This window comes from Myxine glutinosa, chromosome 7 (assembly GCF_964187855.1).
Source record: "Myxine glutinosa chromosome 7, kmMyxGlut1.1, whole genome shotgun sequence".
NCBI classification, from domain to species: Eukaryota; Metazoa; Chordata; class Myxini; order Myxiniformes; family Myxinidae; genus Myxine; species Myxine glutinosa.
In genome coordinates this window covers 119,727,445-119,750,297 of record NC_136267.1, presented here as the reverse complement: position 1 = coordinate 119,750,297, position 22,853 = coordinate 119,727,445, and the positions used below count along the sequence as shown (strand labels likewise).

Genomic DNA, 22,853 nt, shown 5'->3' with positions numbered 1-22,853 from the left:
ATGGTTTTTCCCAAGATGGCGCCCATACCACGTGACCTATGACGTCATCATTAGCACTAAAAATTATACAGGTCTAGCCAATCACTTGGTGAAAATTTAGTGCCAATCGGACCAACGGTTGCTGAGAACATGAATTTTTAATTTTCAGACCTGGAAAATAAGGGGGGGGGGGGATAATAATGAAAAATCAGCACAGAAACAATAGGTTTTCCTATACATTTGCATGTAGAGGAAACCTAATAACACGAATATTATTAAATTGATAGGTTTTGGTTGACTGCTTTGTGTGGAGCCGAATTGCAAAGGATTGATTGTGACTCTTTAGGAATGGGCGAGGCTTGCGTGTCAGCGCGGAAGGGGCGTGGCGAGCGACGGCCCCGCCCTCGTTGCGCGTGTCTACTGTCTACAGTGTGTGATGTGCGGGCCTGAAGTAAAGTACAGTTATAATTGGTGTTTTAAAAACTCAAACGCTGTAGCAAATGCGTCGAGGTATTGCAACAGCTCGAGAGGATGCTGCTCCAGGTTGTGTGCATGGCTGAGGGTGGAATTCCGCTCTACTCTCGACCTGCAGGGCCCGGGAAACAGGTTTGGTTCCTCTCACGGTTATACACGTGTACGTGTCCATCGGCGTATTATGTCCGATGAGTCTATCTTCACGTCTTTATCGCGGTGTCTAAGCTTGTGTGCATCTCCATGTCTTGGATCGAACGGTCGGTTTTTAAATGTGGTAACAACGATGTGTCATGTGTGGTACCACAACACTCTTGTTTATGTTTGTATCTGTATGTTTTCCTCTGGGATTCGACATCCCATGGAAATGAGAACGTTAGGAGATGTCCATATATTACGTAACGCACTTCCCTGCGATTTTCACCCCTTACCACTCATTACCCGCGGTGTAATGCCAGATTTTGTACACCGGAGCCCTGCAAAAATGTCAGCCGTGGCGTCATCGCCCGATCGAACGTCACATCAAGTTTTGACATGACACCAAGTAATTATATGAGTCACCCAAAATGCGTGACTCACGAAGGTGCACAGTCAAATAAACTGTTCCAGCCCATCATTTTTGTTGGGATTTTTACTAGTCATAGTCACTATATATCGTTTTTGCCCTATCTCTCAATGGTGAAGAATCACTTTTTTTAAATTCCTATCCAGATCCGGATCTGGATCTTCACCAAAATATTATAATCATCTTATCCGTGTCACACCCACCGGTCCAGAAAATGTTGTCCAAATCCGTCCGCAACCTTTTGAGATATCCTGTTCACAAACAAACAGACAGAGACAGGGGTGAAAACACAACATAACCACACACAACATAACCTCCATCCACCACCAGTGGTGGAGGTAAAAATACTAGTCGGGGTACCCGGCGTTGCCTGGTGATGTTTTAATCATTTTGCCATTTTGAAGTAATCAAATTTTGTGTCACATACACAAAGAGCTTTCTTATAGTATAGATAAAGAGAAGTTTTTAATTTTTTATGGCTTAGCCCAAACGGCAAAGCCGTCTAGAACAGTCTTTGTCTGTCTGTATGTGTATGTCCCTCACAAATGTACACCAATCAGAGCTGGGATTTTGGTCACATGACAGGGGTAATGTGACGTAATTACGTTTGTGATGTCATTACGGCGTATTACAACTGACCCCACACACCGCCATTTTGATTTATATGCCGTTCAGGCCAAACATATCGTTGAACCTGTCATATATCACAATGGCCATGCTCTACCTTTACGTTTTTCATTCATTGTTAAACACAAACACGATGGTTAAAATGACCATGAAATATCAAAAGCATCGGCGTTACGGATCTTCCAATGATACAATACGTATAGGCCTTAGGCTTCATTCCTGACCTTCAGGCCACTTGGAACAAATTAGTCCAGGTTTCTTAATACTGTGGTATCGTAATAATCTATCTATAATTCCAGTAATCTCTGTGTGTGTCTGTGTGTGTGTGTGTGTGTGTGTGTTTGTCTGTGACCGCTGTTTCTCGACAACTACCGGTCCGATATACTTGAAACTTGCCAGGTATATTGCTGGGGACCCGAGGATGTGCCTTTTCAAGGTTTGAAATTAATCGGACAAGTGGTTCCCAAGGTATGGTCACCGTACTCGCAAGCCGTTCGCTTTGGCTTTGCGAATGGACCAAACCATTTCATGTAAATAGAGGGGGGGGGTTCTGTGGTCGTTCGCTTTGGCTTTGCGAATGGACCAAACCATTTCATGTAAATAGAGGGGGGGGTTCTGTGGTCGGTACTGCCACGTGGTTTCAAAGTTTTTTTTGTTGTTGTTGTTTGCACGCATGTTTTTTTGCATGCACGTACGGGCAAGCACGTACGGGCAAGCACGTACATGCGGGCACGCCCTAGTCTATCTATAATTCCAGTAATCTCTGTGTGTATGTGTGTGTGTCTGTGTGTGTGTGTGTGTGTGTGTGTGTGTGTGTGTGTGTGTGTGTGTGTGTGTGTGTGTGTGTGTGTGTGTTGTCTGTCTGCGACCGCTGTTTCTCGACAACTACCGGTCCGATATACTTGAAACTTGCCAGGTATATTGCTGGGGACCCGAGGATGTGCCTTTTCAAGGTTTGAAATTAATCGGACAAGTGGTTCCCAAGGTATGGTCACCGTACTCGCAAGCCGTTCGCTTTGGCTTTGCGAATGGACCAAACCATTTCATGTAAATAGAGGGGGGGGTTCTGTGGTCGTTACTGCCACGTGCAAGCCGTTCGCTTTGGCTTTGTGAATGGACCAAACCATTTCATGTAAATAGAGGGGGGGTTCTGTGGTCGTTACTGCCACGTGGTTTCAAAGTTTTTTTTTGTTGTTGTTGTTTGCACGCATGTTTTTTTGCACGCACGTATGGGCAAGCACGTACGTGCGGGCACGCCCTAGTAATGATAACGTTAATAATAATAATATCGTAAATATAATCATAACACTGCATTCCCTTTGTCGTGACTGTAAAGGAACTGGATCGAAGTGGTGTATGGTTGGTTCATTGTTGACTCAAAACATACAGAATAAACCAGTGTCTCAATGCAATCTCTTCACTTCCATGGTGACAGACAGCTTAGAGACTTCGAGTACCGGTACATACTTCAAAATATTTTTATACTTACATTACTTGCTAAAGGTATCCCCATGCCCAGGTCATACTATCCTCTTCAACTAAAGTATCAAACAAGGCCGGCTACGCCGCTGTTAGACTTTCGGTCTTGTTTAATTTAGTACCATGTGATCAGAGGTTCAGGGTTGGCAGGATGGCCGAGACTAGAGGTAGCGCACTCACCTGTAAGCTGTTGAACGTGGGTTTGAATCCAAGCTGGTGTGTCACAGGCAGGGTAATTCATCAATGTGTGTGTTGTCTCTCCGATGGACATTAAACTAGGTGTCCTGTCTCCTGGCATTAGTTCTTCAGTTTTTGTCCCCCACTGCGAGGGGGTGGGAGGGAGGCCACTACACCCATGCCCTTACCCAGCCACTCCTCGCTGCCCACCCTCCTCCATCCCCCTCTTTGCGTAATGCTGGTCCATGCATCCACCTCCGTGTGCTAAAAGTAATATATAGACGGTTGTTTTTGCAGTCACATGCTCGTTTTTTTCCCTTCATTATATCCTCTACCCACACCTCTTCATGGGAGAGCTTCTGGAGGATGATGGTGCCACAGGATAAAACCTTCCCCCCTTATGACAGAACTGGAACACCCCTTTGAACTAGAACAATGTGACTGTGTCGCCAATATGCCTCCGCATCGTCCCACAAAGGGTAGATGCCCTCGTTCACTGTCCTAAAAATAAACAAGTTTGATTTAAATCCCTTCAGCTGTTTCCAAGTATCACATTTTCACCAGCCATGACAGGTTTCACGTCGATCAGTGAAGTGGTTTCAGAGAAGGGATTTAAAAAAAATATCGGCTTTTAAGCTAATATGGCTACCATACCACATGACATATGACCTTTAAAAATGTTAACTCTGCATATGTATGTGTAGGGGACCACGTTTGTGAAGTTTCGTGTTGATCGGATAAGGTTAGTTTTTTCTATCCAAGATGGCTGCCAAACTACGTGACCTATGACGTCATCATTTTCAAACTACATGCAGCAATGGTGCTAGATGATATTTGTAAAATTTCGCATCGATAGGGTAAGCGGTTTCAGAGCCATAATTATTTAATATTTTCCTTCAATCCGATATGGCTGCCACTCCATGTGACCAATGATGTTTTCGTAATCATCTTTTAATCACCATGCCTAGTCAATGACACACGTAAAGTTTCGAGTCGATCGATTTGGTGGTTTGGGAGAAGATGTTTTTTTAAGGTTTTAGGTTAAATCCAATATGGCTGCCAAACCATGTAACCTATGATGTCATAAATGTAATATTTCAATATAAATGGGTCATAAATCATGTGCATGCAATTTCAGACTTTTAGGATAAGGAATTCGATTAAAACATTTTTGATTGGTATACCACTTCACCTATGATGTCATCATTATCATACTTTTGTTCCCTATTGGAAGTACTTGACAATGTGCCATGTTTCAAATTTTTCCTTTCAGCGGTTTCCGAGAAATAATTTTTCACTTATTTGCGTTTAATTCAAGACGACTGCCATACCACATGACCTATGACATCACAATTGCTTTAAAAAAATTATACATGGGTGTCACTCCTACCCTGAAAGTTTCGTCTCAATTGGACATGCAGTTGCTGAGAAAAACGAGGTTTAGCCCGTACGGACGGACAACCCGAAAGCATAATGCCTCCAGCCACCTTTGGGGACGGAGGCATAAAAAGGATGTGGTGAAACCGACGCAGGGAAGGACCAAGGCTAATGCAAAGCATCAGATGTTGCTGTTGTGCTGGGTATCACAAAGTTCTGGACAAAGGAACATCCAGGCATATCTACCGATAATTGCCATTTTTACCTTCAGTACTGTACTTGTCATTTATCCAGTGTATGACTCATGTCGAGGATGTGAGCCCTCTTTCTTGTTTAACAGGCATTCCAACTCAACCTTTCAAGTCATTCTTTGAACGATTTACATCAGAACAACTTTCAGCCTGCAAGGACTTTGTCTGGGGCTTAGGGGAGTAGTGCTCACCCTTATGGGCTGGCAGCGCAGCATCACATCTGTCTGTCCTGGATTCTCTGGAACCTAAAACTCTCATGATTATTGAAATCTCTCACGATGAGGAAATCTCTCACAAAGTCTGTTTTTCTTGACAGGTCAGAATTTTCTGTTTTGTTTTTCTCTTATCACCTCTCATCTGGTCTTGCTCATTCTGCTCTCTTTCTCTCTTTCTCTCTCTCTCTCTCTCTCACTCTCACTCTCTCACTCTCTCACTCTCTCACTCTCTCACTCTCTCACTCTCTCACTCTCTCACTCTCTCACTCTCCCCTCCACCCTTCCCCAGTTCCTCCAGGGTACACGAGTTCTTACAGTAACCCCTCCTGGTTAAAGTTCTTTAATCCAAGTTTCCTGAACACATCCACCCTTGTTCCGCTTTTCTCCCGTCTGTGAAACCGCCTTCTTGAGATGGTTCAATAACACTCTTTTCTACAGGGTTTCAGGCAAGAGGGTGCACCGCCATTCATGTGACCCCCTCTACCCCACTCTTGATCTTTTCCATGTCTATTAACCCCACCAACCAAATCCTCTTACAGGCTGCAGCATTTACTCACCTCCTCTCTCTTCTCTTTTCCTGTTCGTTCTTTCCCTTGCTCATTATGACCAACTGTTGCCACATTCTCAGCACGTGCCATTTTTGTCCTGTCACCTCACTCTTCCATGAGCTTAGATCTTGTATAAACATTTAAATATATGGGTGTAAAATCAGATGCTGCTCACTTCACTGGTTGTTCCTTTTATTGAAAGAGATGCACACAAGCTTTTCTGTGAACTGTTGTCGGTGAAGTGTAAGAATGGAAAGTTGATCTTGATAATATAAAGTTTCCGTTATGATTTCCTGTTGCCTTTTTTGTTTTGTGTTGTATGCGCAGTTACCTTTTTGTTTTTCTCTTATCACCTCTCATCTGGTCTTGCTCATTCTGCTCTCTTTCTCTCTTTCTCTCTCTCTCTCTCTCTCACTCTCACTCTCTCACTCTCTCACTCTCTCACTCTCTCACTCTCTCACTCTCTCACTCTCTCACTCTCCCCTCCACCCTTCCCCAGTTCCTCCAGGGTACACGAGTTCTTACAGTAACCCCTCCTGGTTAAAGTTCTTTAATCCAAGTTTCCTGAACACATCCACCCTTGTTCCGCTTTTCTCCCGTCTGTGAAACCGCCTTCTTGAGATGGTTCAATAACACTCTTTTCTACAGGGTTTCAGGCAAGAGGGTGCACCGCCATTCATGTGACCCCCTCTACCCCACTCTTGATCTTTTCCATGTCTATTAACCCCACCAACCAAATCCTCTTACAGGCTGCAGCATTTACTCACCTCCTCTCTCTTCTCTTTTCCTGTTCGTTCTTTCCCTTGCTCATTATGACCAACTGTTGCCACATTCTCAGCACGTGCCATTTTTGTCCTGTCACCTCACTCTTCCATGAGCTTAGATCTTGTATAAACATTTAAATATATGGGTGTAAAATCAGATGCTGCTCACTTCACTGGTTGTTCCTTTTATTGAAAGAGATGCACACAAGCTTTTCTGTGAACTGTTGTCGGTGAAGTGTAAGAATGGAAAGTTGATCTTGATAATATAAAGTTTCCGTTATGATTTCCTGTTGCCTTTTTTGTTTTGTGTTGTATGCGCAGTTACCTTTTTCGGTGATCAGCTCGCTGAACGGCGTACACATGTTCGGTGGTGGCCAAGGCGTCGAGCTTCTTACGACATGCTCTAGCGCGGGGAAGCTAGCATGGCGCAATTTCCATAACACGTAAGCAGCGTTTGTACACTACATCCGTTTGTTGCACTTTTAGTTTCAACAAAATTCTTGCACCTCCACCCCTCTCTTTATTTACTGTACACTCCACCAGAATAAATCTATTATGGGAATGATGTAGAGGAAGAAGAACTGGTCTTGCTGGTACTGATACGCAGACATGTAGAACCAGGGATGAAATGAACAGAATATTGAGTGAGAAAATGACGTTTTAGGCATTAACCCTTCGTACCTCCTTTACTCCAACGAAGGATTAACGCCCAAAATGTCAGCTTACCCTGGCTGGCTTCCATGGTGGTCCACATACCTTAATCAATGGCATTTCATCCATAATTATGGTACTTGAGTTATTGGCCGTGCCAGTGTAGATAGCAATGGCTTTTGGAAGGTGCACGATTGAAGGGCTAAGGAGAGCTGATGCATCCTCCACTCCTTCAAAAGGGAATGACGCACATTGACAAGGTCAAAAGTTGGAGAAGCCTCTCTACTTGAATCGCTGTGGTTTGTTGTTCTGCGTCGTGTGCTTGTTGTGCTGTGAGGATTTTGTTGCGAGGCTACATGTCCGAGATGTGGATCGTCCACTTGTTGTGTCATCCAGGATGTTGCAACATCAGCCCAATCTTCTTGAATCCCGTGCTTTTCGGGTTGCGACACCCTTCGAGGAAAGTCCTGCCTCTTGGAAACCAATCCAGTGAGTGTAGCGGTTGATGAAGCTCATCATGCGTTTACCTGTTGCATGCTGGTGGAGTCATGTAGGTAAACTGCATTGGCGACTGAATACAGTGACTATCTGATTCCATCCGTTTGGGCGATTTTCCATGTTTGAGATTATTTATGGTGGAGTGACCAAGCCATTGATGTAGTACCTCTTGTAGGTCAATGTGATAAATTCAGAATTTGGTCACGGTACTAGTACATACCGGCCTACTTTTTCAAGTGTGCATATGAAGTCTTGTTGATGTGAACCAAGTCCTCCAGCGAGGAATGGATGGAAATTTATTTGATTATGTTAGAAAATGTTGCCAATACTTTCCCTTATTTGTGAAAGTTTGTGTTTTTCAGCATTACGATGATGCTAGTTACAGACGACAACCAGAGCAGCGAAGCTTACCTGCAGAGGCTGCTGAGTTCCTTCTTTGATGCCATGGTAGGCAGATCGTGTGGTTAAATCAGATATATTTTGCGATGGGCTAACCCGATCGGCATGGCGTCTTCTCCTATATTCATTGGAGGTCCAATTTGAGATTGCATTTCGGTCTTATATACTTGGATCTGTGTGAGTTTCACAAACACCTTATTCGTCCGCCATTGCCTGTTTATTGTTGGTGTGTGTGTGTGTGTGTGTGTGTGTGTGTCATATCGTATCGTAGGTTTTACTTGTTGGGCTAGAGGACCTTGCCAACATCAAGAATGTAGAGAGGCTGAAGAGAGATCTCAGGGTAAGTTTAACATGGGTGCAATGTAGTTTATTATTGATGTAATTGCTTCTGTGATAGTACTGTACTTCATATACTGTATGTATATATATTTATATAATAGAGAGCTTCGTAAGCGAACCTCTATGACAATTGCATGTATATGTAAATCCATTCAAAATTTCACTGTCATTCCCCATTCCCTTGGGAACAAAATTTCATGTTGTCATTTCAAATGTCCCTTCCATGATCCGCCATCTTGCCCACGTGATCTTGCTTTGGTCTGGTGCGACCGATAAATTATTTTCACCCGGTGATTAAAATCAATAATTCCTACATTAAAAATATTCCGTTTCAAAGCCAAATACAAAAAGAATAACCTTACTGATTAAGATTTTATATATACATCATATCCTGTTACTATATATCATATCCTATTGCTATATACGTCACATCCTGTTGCTATATATATCACATCCTGTTACTATATACATCACATCCTGTTACTATATACATCACATCCTGTTACTATATATCATATCCTATTGCTATATACGTCACATCCTGTTGCTATATACATCACATCCTGTTACTATATACATCATATCCTGTTACTATATATATCACATCCTGTTACTATACATCACATCCTGTTACTATATATACATCACATCCTGTTACTATACATCATATCCTATTGCTGTATACGTCACATCCTATTAGTAAACGTCACATTATGTTACTAAATGTCACAACCTGTTACTATATACATCACATCCTGTTACTAGGCCTACAGATGTTTGCGAGGGCTGCGTACTCGATCGACTGACCATTGTCGACGAAGCACTCTCTCTACGCAATGTGTATTTTCATATTATATATGTGTCGTGGATTGGTCCAAGTCACCGCCAATCACAGGGCTTCTCTGCATTTGAATGACTCTGCTGTTTTTTGTGACGTAATTTATTGCGTAGTGCTTTGTATGTTAGTCCAGCGGATAGGTGCAATATAGAGACGAATCGTGCACTTTTTGATAAAAGCATCAAACTAGGTACACATTCAGGAGGCCATAAGAAACAAAATTAGATATAGTGCCATCCCAGTTTTGGCCTGTGATTGCTATGGCGGCCATATTTCAAAATGGCCACCACATGACACTAAAATACTACATAACTCAGCAACCATGAGGCCTAGGATCTTAATTCTGGTGTCTACATATAGGTTTTGGGGGTCATAGAAATCAAAGAAGGCAATATCGAGTATGTGTGGTCACTTACGTTACCACCTTTTAAACGTAAGTACCATTTTACAGTTTATGAAGACACATTCATGGTCTTTTAGCACGAATGTATTGATTAATTACCAAGAAATATATGGAATCATAATACACAAAAAACCACTGTACTGATAGACTACATATTTCATAATATGCTTACTAGTATAATACTAGTATTATCTTTGCTTTTCTAATAAGTGGGGTAACTTCAGCAATTTTCATCTCAACAGGAAATTTAACAGATTGCATTTAAACTTGCAATTCGTGTTTGGTTTGACTAAGGTGGCCAACTTTTTCCATGAAACCCCTGTTTGACTTATTTGTAAAAATGAACTAACTCAAGTGTAACTTCTTTGCAGATAATAATATGACATCAATAATATGGCATTAATAATATGGCTCTGTATCGGATAGAGAAACTTGGACGTGAGAAGTACAACACCTTTGTTCATGAACAACTCGTAGAATGTACCAAACCACTGTTTGATGTTATCACGAAGAAAAAGCTCCCTCTATTCAGTACTCCACCAACACGCCAGAAGACGAAATCACAGGAACATTTGGTGGCACTGAAAAGTGACTGCAACCTGTTCTCTAGGCTCTATGTTGCTTGTCAAGTTCGTGATGGAAATTTGTAAGAGTTTTTCCATCACGAGAATCAACCAATCAACCAATCAACCAACCACTCTGTCATTGTCGGACAGTGGAAAGCTGAGACAGGGTACCAAATCTAACATTGTTCAGTGCCTTGAGGATACAGTCATAGAAAAGGAGGACAACACTCTCGATGCCGAAGTTGTTGTGTTAGATGGACCTGCCATTGTAAATATGTTGAAGCCTGGAGCAGCAAAAACATTTCAGGAATATGCACACGATGTCTTTCTGCCATATGTAAATTCTAAGCTACAAAGAGCTCAGAGGGTTGATGTTGTCTGGGATGATTACAGGACAGATTCATTAAAGGCACAGACCAGAGAGAAGAGAGGGAAAGGAAGCTGTCGAAGGGTTGAGCCAAAGACTGCAGTACCGAAAAATTGCCAAGAGTTATTGCGGCTCTCTGACAATAAGAAGGAACTGTTCTCATTCCTCAGCAGAGAAGTTGTCAACATTCAAACAGAGAAGCAGGTAATCAGTACGCTGAATGAGGATGTTGTTTGTCGCCAGCCAAGAAACACGGGAGGTTTAGCCCTTTGTACACATGAGGAAGCAGACAGCTGTATGATGCTTCATGTTGCTGATGCAGCTAAACAACACAACACTGTTCTCATCCGTACGGTGGACAGTGATGTAGTTGTTCTGGCAGTGTATGTATTTCAAAACCTAGAAGTGACACTGGATGTTCTATGGGTGGCGTTCGGCACAGGCAAGCATATGCGCATGGTACCAGCTCATGTTATCTCAGCTGCAATTGGTCCTGAGAAGTCCATTGCACTTCATATGTTTCACGCCATTACTGGGTGCGATACGACGTCTTGCTTTGATGGCAGAGGAAAGAAGACTGTGTGGGATACATGGAGCATGTGCCCTGAGGTTACAATGGAGTTAATGAAGCTGATGGAACAACCACAAATGTCAGATGTTGATGCTATTATGGATGTTCTGGATAGATTCGTCGTACTTCTTTATGACCGAACAAGTTCTAAACACCATGTTGATGAGCTCAAGATCGACCTATTCACACAGAAAGGCAGAGACGTGAGCAACATTCCACCGACCAAGGGTGCTCTACTTCAGCACACTCGACGAGCAGAATACCAGGCCGGTCACATCTGGAGTCAGGTGCTTGAAGCAAAGGTTACGCCTCCACAACCGGACGGATGGGGATGGACTCGTAGTAGTGATGGAAACGGGGATGTTCTTTGGAACAGTCTTCCTGAAGCCAGCAGAGTGTGCAGAGAACTGAATTGATCCCTGCCACTTCCGGTCCGGTATGAAGAGGACGCAGGCGTCACATGCTCGCCGCTTCTTCGACCGGGCCACTGTCAGTTGCTTTCTTTTTTGGTGGTCGTGCGGATTTTTTGGCCATTGAGTCTACCCTCTGCATAGCCCCGGCTCTGCTCCCTGCTTCGCCTGCCCGGCTCCTTCGCCTGCTCGCTGTTTCCTCGTGCGCGCTCTCGTGGGTTGTGACCATCGCAGCGGTTTGGTGGCGGTTTCCCGCCGTGATCAATCTTGGCCTCGTGATCGTCTCTTTGCTCCTGCCTGCCCTCTGCTTGGTCCCGGCTCTGCTCCTGGCTTCACCTACCTGGCTCCTTCGTTTCCTTGGGCCTGCTCTCGTGGGTTGGGACCATTGTTTCACCTCCTCAACCTTGGCCTCGTCTCGTCTCTCCGCTCCTGCCTGGCATGGCTCTGCGGTACTCCGCCGCAAGGCTCATTCTGCTCAATACCCGCTCCACCCCATCATGCATCTCTGCCATCAAATCAAATGGACTCCTCCGACGACCCAGGTACATTCACCGTGGCTCCGGTCGTAAGTTTGTTTATTTGCAATCAGGTCACTCCATCCCCGTCCTCTGGTCGGCTCAGCGCACTCTCACTATTCGTCCCAGCGCACCTGGTCACAGCAACGCACACGATCGCACCTCCTGCCTACGAACCCTGGCTAAATCACCTGAATTCATCCCTGCTGTTCAAAACAACATCAAGCTCACCCTGTTCAACACCCGGTCCCTCAACAACAAATGCCTCATCCTGAACGAATACATCCTGGATAACAAACTGGACTTTCTCTGTCTCACCGAAACCTGGCAACAACCTCTGGACTACTACACACTCAACCTCACCACACCCAATGGATATTCCTACGTCAATAAACCACGCTCGGAGGGCCGAGGTGGTGGAATTGCTGTTATCCACCGTCAAGACATCAAGACCAACCTCATCTCCATCTCATCTGCTCCATCATTTGAACACCTGGCTTTTAAACTCTCTGGTCGCACGCAGTCAGTCATGGCTGTCGTCTACCGCCCTCCCAAACCACACCCATCATTCCTGTCTGACTTCTCCTACTTTCTGACCCAGCTATGTTCCCTCTCCCCCTCAATCCTCCTCCTTGGTGATTTCAATATCCACATGGACTCCACTGACTCCACAATAACCACTGACTTCACTGATTTACTCACCTGCTTTAACCTCACTCAACATGTCGACTTTCCTACCCATATCCGTGGTCACATTTTGGACCTTGTCTGCTCCACTGGATTAAATTTGCACCATCTCTCTGGCTCCGACCTCACCCTCTCTGACCACTTAGCCATCACTCTGACCATCAACATCCCCGCCCCAACACCAAGACGTTATCGCACTATCATCTTCCGTAAGCTAAACGCTCTTTCACCTACCTCATTCTCATGCACCCTCTCTGAAAAAATGTCCACTTCTCCCTTCATTGACCTCCACACCCCTTCCGACCTCACTGACTACTACAACCACACTCTCTCCTCCTGCCTTGACCAGCTTGCGCCTGTAAAAACCAAAACAGTTTCTTTCACCCATTCTGCTCCCTGGTTTACCCCTGAACTCCGCCTGATGAAAACTCGTGCTCGCCAACTTGAAAGACTCCGCAATAAAACGGGTCTCACAGTTCACTCCCAAGCCTACAAGGACCACCTACAACACTACAAAGATGCCCTCTCCCGCGCCCGCTCAGCCTACTACTCTCAAATTATCCACTCTGGCTCCGGAAACCCAAAAGCACTCTTCTCGACAATAAACAAACTCCTCCGCCCCCTGAACACCACCACCCAGTCATTCACAGTAGACAACTGCATCTCCTTCCTCTCTTTCTTCCAACGCAAAATTGACAACATCTACAACAGCTTGACGACCGCCACACCCGCTCCCCCTCCAACCACCTGCCCCCCCTTGTCCTGCCATCCCCTGTCTCGGTTCTCCCCAATCTCCCCTACTGACCTCTCTGAACTCCTCATCGGAATGAAAACTGCCACCTGCACTCTTGACCCCATCCCCTCCAGCTTTGTCAAGGCCTCCCTCCCTGCTCTCTCTCCACTTATCATTGCAACAATAAACTCCTCCCTGTCTACAGGCATCGTCCCACCTTCCCTCAAAATTGCTGCTGTTACCCCCATTCTAAAAAAACCTGGTCTAAACCCTGACACCCTAAACAACTTCAGACCCATCTCCAACCTACCCTTTCTGTCAAAAGTTTTGGAACGCGCTGTAGCCACTCAACTCAAACATCATCTCTCTGCCAATAACCTGTATGAAACATTCCAATCTGGATTCCGCTCCAACCACAGTACTGAAACTGCTCTCCTCAAAATCACCAACGACCTTCTCCTCTCCTCTGACGCTGGCAACCTCAACATTGTCGTCCTCCTCGACCTCAGCGCTGCCTTTGACACCATCGATCACACCATCCTCCTCACCCGACTTGAATCCACCTTTAACGTTACCGGCACTGCCCTCTCTTGGATTAAATCATACCTCTCTGACAGACGCCAGTTCATCTCCATCAATAACTGCAAATCCCCCACTGCTCCCCTCCCCCAAGGTGTCCCCCAAGGTTCAGTTCTTGGCCCCCTCCTCTTCATCCTTTACCTGTCCCCCCTCGGTCACTTAATCCGCCGTCATGGTCTCCAATTCCACTGCTTCGCCGATGACATCCAGCTTTTCATCTCCACCAAGTCCGTCTCCACCGACACCCACTCTATCCTGACAAACTGCATCACTGAAATAAAATCCTGGCTTAAAATCAACTTCCTCAAGCTTAACTGTGATAAATCTGAAATAATCATCATTGGCCCAAAAACGCTCACAAAATCCACCCATAACTTTGCCCTCAACATCGATGGTATCCCAGTATCCACCTCCCCTCACATCCGGAATCTTGGCGTCATCTTTGACCAAACCCTTTCCTTCGACAAATACACTAAACAGATCACAAAGTCAGCCTTCTTTCACCTGAAAAACATTGCCCGTCTCCGCTCATCCCTCTCCTCCACGGCTGCAGAAACCCTCATCCACGCCTTCATCACCTCCCGTCTGGACTACTGCAATAGCCTCCTCTATGGTTCACCCTCAAAAATCACCAATAAACTCCAATACATTCAGAACTCCGCTGCCCGTCTACTCACCCATTCCCGGACCCGTGACCACATCACCCCCGTCCTTTACAAGCTTCACTGGCTCCCCATCCCCCAGAGAATCCAGTACAAAATCCTCCTCTTGACATACAAAGCCCTCCATAACCTGGCCCCATCCTACCTGGCTGACCTCCTCTCCAGACACACTCCCACCCGCAACCTCCGCTCTGCTGGTACCAACCTCCTGACCCCCTCCATCCGGACCAAATTCAGATCCTGGGGGGACAGGGCCTTCTCCATCGCTGCTCCCACCCTCTGGAACTCACTACCTCACACCATCAGAGACTCCTCCTCACTCACCACATTCAAAACATCACTAAAGACCCACCTGTTCAACACTGCATTCAACATTCAACCCACAGCATCTAACCCCTGACTATCTCTTCTCCTTCTCCCTCCTTTTGCTTTAAATATTTCCCTATTGATTCTTGTCTTTTTGCAATTGTTGTTTTCATGTATTGTTATGCATTATGTTTTCCACTCTGTCAAAGCGCCTTTGGGCTTCTGGAAAAGCGCTATACAAAATAAATGAATTATTATTATTATTATTACTTATTTGAAGCGGTTGTACCAAAGGCTGTCGAACAAACTGCAAATGCACAAAAGCAGCTCTGTCGTGTACAACTTTGTGCGAATGTGGGGGTTCTTGCCATGATTAGTTCATGTGATATCTGGAATTTCACATTTGATGGTAAGCCTAACTGACTCATGACAGATTGGTATCCACAACAATAAGTAACTCGGCTTCATATTCGTTTTGACTGTTATTTTTTTATAGCACTATAAGTTTAATTTACGGTACAGGTATCTTATATTTCATCAATACAAAATAAAGCAATACAAAGACCGCCAAATGTTGTGTCTCTGTAAACTGATAAAGGGCACTTATGTTCCAAAAGTGGTACAAGACGTCATCACACATACTCATGATTGCCTTCTTTGAATTATATGACCCCAAAAACCTATATATAGGCACCAGAATTAAGATTCTAGGCCTCTTGGTTGTTGAGTTATATTGTAGGAGCTGTGCTCCCACGTCAATCGGAAGAATGGACGCGACAAAAAGCTGGAATTCGTCCGAGTTTCTTTATTGTCACAAAACAACTCGGGTACTCTGAAAAGCCCATTTATCGGGCAGCAATATATATACACACATTATCCCGGAGCGTTTGCCCGGGAAAGGCGACAGGGGGCGTGGCCGGGCGTCCTGGCCGCGGCCTGGCAAGTCGAGAGCGGGCGTGGCCGGGCGTGCCCGGGCGTCCCGGCCGAGGCCTGGCAAGTTGAGCGCGGGCCTGCCCGGGCGTCCTGGACTAGCCCGGCATGGTGATCGCTCCGCGTCCTTGGTAGGTGCAAGGCGATTGTGTAAACCCAGCGGTAGCCGCTACACACGTCCCCCCAGAATCGACTTGCTCCGGCAGGGTCAATTTGAGGGGGGTCCTGATGACCGGGTCGTGGGGGGGGTCCGGTGTGGTGGTGGGCGGTCGAGTGGGGGGAACCGTGGATGGGGGGCGGCCTCGCCGCGGCGGAAGGGCCAACCGTGGCGGTTGGTCGATGTCCACGTGCGCCGGCTTGAGGCGGTCCACCGCAATCTGGTCCGACCTGCCGCCGATGTCGACGACGAACGACTTGTCGTCCCGTCGCAGGACCCGGAAGGGCCCGTTGTACGGCGGCCGGAGTGGCCCCCGATGCGCGTCATGACGCACAAAAACGTACTCCGCTGTGCGAAGCACTGGGGGGACGTAGGACTGGGGGTCACTGTGGTGGGATGTTGGCACGGGGGCAAACCGTCGGGCGGCCTCCTGGAGGTCCGAGCGCTGGTGAGCTGCGGACCAGGGACTGGTAGCGTCGGGCACGAATTCGCCCGGGACGCGTAGTGCCTGGCCGTAGACAAGCTCGGCGGTGGATGCCTCCTTGCCTCCTCCTTGCCTCCTTGCGGTGGATGCCTCCTCCTTGGACAAGCTCGGTCCTCCTTGGGGGCCTTGCGGAGGCCCAAAAGGACCCACGGCAGCCGGTCGGCCCAACCGCCATCCTGAAGGCCGGCCATGAGCGCGGCCTTCATGGAGTGGTGGAATCGCTCGCACAACCCGTTGGCTTGGGGGTGGTAGGCCGTAGTACGGTGGAGCTTGACCCCCAGGTTGCGGGCGACTGCGCCCCACAGCTCGGAGGTGAACTGCGTCCGCGGTCCGACGAGATGTCCGCCGGTGCGCCGAAGCGGGCGACCCAGGTAGCGATGAAAGCCTGCGCCATGTCGGCGGTGGTGGTGGAGACGAGGGGAACGGCCTCCGGCCACCTGGTGGTCCTGTCCACCATGGTGAGCAGGTGTGTGAACCCCCGTGATGGGGGAAGGGGGTCCACCAGATCCACGTTGACGTGGTCGAAACGTCGTTCGGGCACGGTGAAAGGTGCCAGCGGGGCCTGGGTGTGTCGGTGGACCTTGGCCTGTTGGCAGGCTGTGCAGGTGCTCGTCCAATCGCGGACGTCCCGTCGAAGGCCGTGCCAGACGAATTGCGCCGACACCAGCTTCTGGGAAGCTTTCCGGCCCGGGTGGGAAAGGCCGTGGAGGGAGGCGAAGATGCGGCGTTGCCAGGTAACGGGCACGATGGGGCGAGGCTGGCCTTGGGAGACGTCGCAGAGCAGGACAGTGTCCGCGAAGGGGATGTCGGCCAGGCGGAGGCCCGTGTCCGCCGCCCGGAGGGCTTGCACCGTGGTGTCGGTGGTTTGGTCCGCCACCATAAGCGCGAAGTCCACGCCGAGGTGGACCGCGTTCGCGCTGGCCCGAGAAAGACAGTCGGCCACGGCGTTGTTTTTGCCGGCGACGTGCCGGATGTCCGTGGTAAACTCCGACATGGCGGAGAGGTGGCGCTGTTGGCGGGCCGACGACGGCTCCGTGACCTTGGCCATTGCGTAAACCAACGGCTTGTGGTCGACGAACGCCGTGAAGGGTCGGCCCTCCAGGAGGTGGCGGAAATGGCGAACGGCCAGGTGTAGACCGAGGAGCTCATGGTCAAACGTGCTGTATTTGAGCTCGTTCGGCCGGAGCTGCTGGCTGAAAAAAGCAAGTGGCTGCCAAACCCCGTTCACCCATTGCTCATGTACGGCGCCCACCGCGTAGTCGGAGGCATCCGTGGTGAGGGTGATGGGAGCATTGAGCACCGGGTGAGCGAGCAGTGTTGCGTCGGCGAGGGCCCGCTTTGAGCTTTGGAAGGCCGTGTCCATTGCTGCGGACCAGACGATGTCGTGCTTGGCTGGCTTGCCCTGGAGGGCTTCGTAGAGGGGCCGCATGAGTTGAGCAGCGCGGGGCACGAAGCGGTGATAGAAATTCACCATTCCCAGGAATTCCTGCAGGGCCTTTATGGAGCGGGGACGTGGAAACGTGGTGATGGCCTCGACCTTGGTTGGCAGCGGCACGGCCCCGTTCTTGGTGATGTGGTGGCCCAAAAAATCAACGGCCGTCGTGCCGAAGTGGCATTTGGCCGGGTTGACGATGAGGCCGTGCTCGCTGAGGCGCCCGAACAGTGTTCGGAGGTGGAGGAGGTGCTCGGCCCGGGACGTGCTGGCGACGAGGATGTCGTCCAGGTAAACGAAGAGGAAGGGCAGGTCGCGCAGCACGCCGTCCATCAAGCGTTGGTACGCCTGAGCCGCGTTCTTGAGGCCAAACGGCATCCGTAGGAATTCGAACAAGCCGAACGGCGTGATGACGGCCGTTTTAGGGACGTCGGCCGCCCTGACAGGTACCTGGTGATATCCCCGTATGAGATCGATTTTTGAAAAAATGACCCGTCCTGCCAGACGGGTGGAGAAGTCTTGGATGTGCGGGATCGGATACCTGTCGGGGGTGGTAGCGTCGTTAAGGCGGCGGTAGTCGCCACATGGGTGCCAGCCGCCCCCTGGCTTTGGGACGATGTGTAGTGGCGAAGCCCACGCGCTATCGGAGCGCCGCACGATGCCGAGGTGTTCCAAAGCGTCGAACTTGGCTTTGGCCATGGCGAGCTTGGCTGGGTCGAGGCGGCGGGCTCTGGCGTAGACCGGCGGGCCCGTGGTTGGTATGTGGTGCTCGATCCCATGTCGTACTGCAACGGCCGAAAACGTCAGCCGCGTGAGGGCCGGGAACTCCGTGAGCAGGCGAGCAAACTCGTTCGCCGCCGGGAGGGCGCATGCCAGCTCGGTCGGAGCGGAGCTGCTCAATGTGCATACCAGGGAGCTGAAGGTCTCGGCGTTGATGAGGCGACGCCGTTGGACGTCCACCAGCAGTCCGTGTGTGCAGAGGAAGTCGGTGCCTAGCAGAGCCATGGGCACGTTTGCGGTTACAAACGTCCAAGTAAAGCGTTGGCCGCCGAAGCAGAGGGTGACGTTGCGTGGGCCGAAGGTGCGGATGGCCGATCCGTTGGCCGCAACCAAGGAGGGGCCACAAACCGCGGACTGCCTGTCCTGATCAGAGGCGGGTATGACGCTCAGTTGGGCGCCGGTGTCGCACAGGAAGCGCCGTCCGGACGCTTTGTCCGTGATGAAAAGTAAGTTGCCCGTGTGGCCGGCGCTCATGGCTGGTAATGAACGCCGGCCCGGCCGTTTCCCGGCCTGCCGAAGGTGCACAGGGGTCGGCATGTCCGGGCCTTCTGTCCGAACCTGGCATGATAGTAACACCACGCTTGGTCAGGTGGAGGCCCCGGTTGTCGTGCTGGGGGTGGTCGGCTCGGCGTAGCGGCCGCCAATTGCGTCGGCAGTTCGGTCGTCGACCGTGCCGGGTGCTCGGGCGCCATGGGCATTGCGTCGGACGGCGGTGGGCCCCAGGTCGCTGCTGCAATGCGTTGGCCTGCCGCGGAGATCTTGTCGGCTTCCCTGGCGAGGGCGCAGGGATCCGTGATTGTCGTGCTCGCCAGGGCGAGGCGTAGGCGAGGCGTAGGCGAGGCTAGGCAGCTGACGGAGGAACAGCTCCCGGAACAGGAATGCCGGAGAGTGCTCGCCGAGCAGCGAAAGCATGTAGTCCATTCGCTCGGACGGGCGCGTGTCGCCGAGCTCGGGCAGGTCGAGCAGGCGCCGTGCGCGTTCCGCCGATGGGAGGGCGAAAGCGTCGAGGAGGAGCTTTTTAATCACGCCGTATTTGTCAGTGGCTGGCGGGCTCTCGAGGAGGCTCAGGGCGCGGGCCACAGTGGCTGAACCGAGCGCTGCTACCACATGGTGGAAGCGGGTGTCGTCGGCCGTGATGCCTCGCAGGGCGAACAGGGAGTCCGCCTGGGCGAACCAAACCGCCGCGTGAGCCTCCCAGAAGGTAGGCAGTTTAAGGGCAACTGCCGTGTCCATGTCGGTAGGTCACCAATGTAGGAGCTGTGCTCCCACGTCAATCGGAAGAATGGACGCGACACAAAGCTGGAATTCGTCCGAGTTTCTTTATTGTCACAAAACAACTCGGGTACTCTGAAAAGCCCGTTTATCGGGCAGCAATATATATACACACATTATCCCGGAGCGTTTGCCTGGGAAAGGCGAGAGGGGGCGTGGCCGGGCGTCCTGGCCGCGGCCTGGCAAGTCGAGGGTGGGCATGCCCGGGCATGCCCGGGCGTCCCGGACGCGGCCTGGCAAGTCGAGAGCGGGCGTGCCCGGGCATGCCCGGGCGTCCCGGCCGAGGCCTGGCAAGTTGAGCGCGGGCCTGCCCGGGCGTCCTGGACGAGCCCGGCATGGTGATCGCTCCGCGTCCTTGGTAGGTGCAAGGCGATTGTGTAAACCCAGCGGTAGCCGCTACAATATGGTATTTTAGTATTAGACGGTGGCCATTTTGAAAAATGGCCGCCGTCATAGGCCAAAACTGGGATGGCACTATATTATCTCTTTTTTCTTGTAATGGCCTACTGATGATATGTACCAAGTTTGATGCTTTTTTCAAAAAGTGCACGATTCTTCCCCCTATCCACGCTACTATGTAGGATACAGGTTAATGTGTCAGTTGATGGAGTTGGAGTAGGTACCAGGCCTCGATAAATCTCGCAGTTCACCCTTAATGATCCTGTGCCATGGATAGTGGTCTGATTCCGTGTGTGTGTGTGTGTGTGTGTGTGTGTGTGTGTGTGTGTGTGTGTGTGGTGTGGTGTGGTGTGGTGTGTGTGTGTTGTGTGTGTGTGGCAACCAAGGACAACCTGTCGTGTTGCCTCACAGCACGTTGGTGTTCGGTTGGCCGTGTGGTTAAGCGTTTGGATGTTTCGCATTCGCTAACGTACTTCGCTTCATAATCTTCACATTGTATGTTTATAGATGACATTCTGTCAGATTTGTTCACGTGGTCCATCGGCTTTGAAATCTGTGCTCGTAAGGATGCTTGTGGTTTGTGGGTGATGTCAACATTGTACTCACGTAGCATGCGGCTTGTGGTTTCAGAAGCGTGTTGTATGTATGGAAGTGCGACCGTGCGTAATGGTGTGGTTAGACTAGCGTTGTTGCTGTGGTTGGGTTTCTGCTGCCAAGATTTGATGAATGCATTTGGGTAGTGGTTTTCTCGCAGTAGTTGAGTGACGTGCAATATCTCCATCCGGGGTAGTTCACGATCACCGCAGTGTGTTAATGCATGGACAATGAGCTGTGAACACAACTTATTTTGTGGCAGGTGGGATGACCACTTTGGTAGTCCAATGCTTTGTCAGTGTGGGTGGGTTTGCCATGGGAATAATTGTGACCGTAAAAGAGTGTTCAATTTCTTTGTGAGATGTGCACACTGCTGCTTTCACAGGTAGCATTTCAGTGTCCATCCCAAGGTGCCCTGAGGGCAAAATAACAATGTGGACGGTGGGGGGAGGCAGACTATCGCCTCCCTGAAGGGCATTAATTGTCCTGCTGGGCTTTAATCGATTATCTAAGGGCAACATGGGACATCTCTTCAGTCTAGCTAAATTTTGTATTTTAAAATCTTCAGCCAGACTTGAGCCACCCAACCATTGTGATACCTGTCCGGCTGTCCAGTGTCCTTGCCATGATATTAAGGCGCGGCGTTACGCGCGCTGCTTGTGAGCAAGGAGGAAGCGGACAAGCGGTAACATATAAACAAACGTCTTTATTGTAAGACTACACTGTAACACTGAAATGCTCCGGGCTGGTCGCCCGGTGTCCATCATGAGGCCACGCCTACCCCTCGGGCGTGGCCACCGCCCACTTGGTGCGTGGAATGATGTCACCACGCCAGTGGGCTTTTGTGTCCGCCACACGCGCCCCCCCAGAATTCCCGCGCACCTGGAGGGCCAGTTTGCGGGGCAGACGAATGACCCGGCCGAAGCGCCCCCTGGCGATCGGCGGCGTCCGGGGTGCAGGGATGCCAGGTGGGATGCCCCTGGCTGCCCCTGGGATGGGTGCAGGACCGGGGGGCGGCGTGGCGGCGGGGCTGGGCGGTGCCGGGGGTCCGCCCGCAGGAAGGCGGCCCCGACATGGGAGTCGGGCCACTGGCGGTGGATGGTCCACATCGAGGTGGGCCGGCTTGAGGCGGTCTACCGAAACGCGGTCAGGAGTACCGCCGATGTCCAGGGTGAAGTGCTTCGCCCCGGTCTCCAGCACGCGGAAAGGCCCGTCGTACGGGGGCCGCAGTGGTGTCCGATGGGCATCGTGGCGGACGAAGACGTACTCCGCCGTGCGAAGCTCCGGGGCGACGTGCGTCGGTGGGTGCCCGTGGCATGCCGTTGGCACCGGGGCGAACCTCTGGGCGGTCTCTTGCAGAGCGGAGCGCTGCTGTGCCGCGGACCATGGTGCTGTGGAGTCGGGAGAGGAACTCGCCCGGCACCCGCAGCGGTTGCCTGAAGACCAACTCCGCCGCGGATGCGCGCAGGTCCTCCTTGGGCGCCGTCCGGAGGCCCAGCAGGACCCAGGGGAGCCTGTCGACCCAGCCGCCGTCGCGGAGGGTGGCCCGGAGCGCGGCCTTCAATGAGCGGTGAAATCGCTCACACAGGCCGTTAGCCTGGGGGTGGTAGGCCGTGGTTCGGTGCAGCCAGACCCCGAGCCCCTGCGCAACCGCCCCCCAGAGCTCCGAGGTGAACTGGGGGCCGCGGTTGGATGAGATGTCTGAGGGGGCGCCGAACCGGGCGACCCAGGTGGCGATGAAAGCCTGCGCGACATCGGCCGCCGTTGTCGACGCCAAGGGCACGGCCTCCGGCCACCAGGTGGTGCGGTCCACCATGGTGAGGACGTA

At 50.2% G+C, this 22,853-nt stretch overlaps 1 protein-coding gene across 8 annotated transcripts in view; it reads left to right on the top strand.

The window, feature by feature from the left end:
* Positions 1-347: 347 nt before the first annotated feature.
* Positions 348-22,853, top strand: part of FUZ (fuzzy planar cell polarity protein) — a 41,966-nt gene continuing 19,460 nt past the window's right edge. For 2 of the 8 annotated variants that reach the window (XM_068097309.2, XM_068097306.2), the window contains exons 1-5: positions 362-585; positions 6,775-6,896; positions 7,501-7,593; positions 7,965-8,049; positions 8,273-8,341. In XM_068097309.2, coding sequence (XP_067953410.1) covers positions 511-585; positions 6,775-6,896; positions 7,501-7,593; positions 7,965-8,049; positions 8,273-8,341 — 444 coding nt within the window. In that variant the 5' untranslated portion in view covers positions 362-510. Of the gene's footprint in view, positions 586-4,868; positions 5,243-6,774; positions 6,897-7,500; positions 7,594-7,964; positions 8,050-8,272; positions 8,342-22,853 lie in introns of those variants that run through there. The other 6 variants (XM_068097310.2, XM_068097308.2, XM_078782204.1 and 3 more) reach the window with 6 other exon arrangements.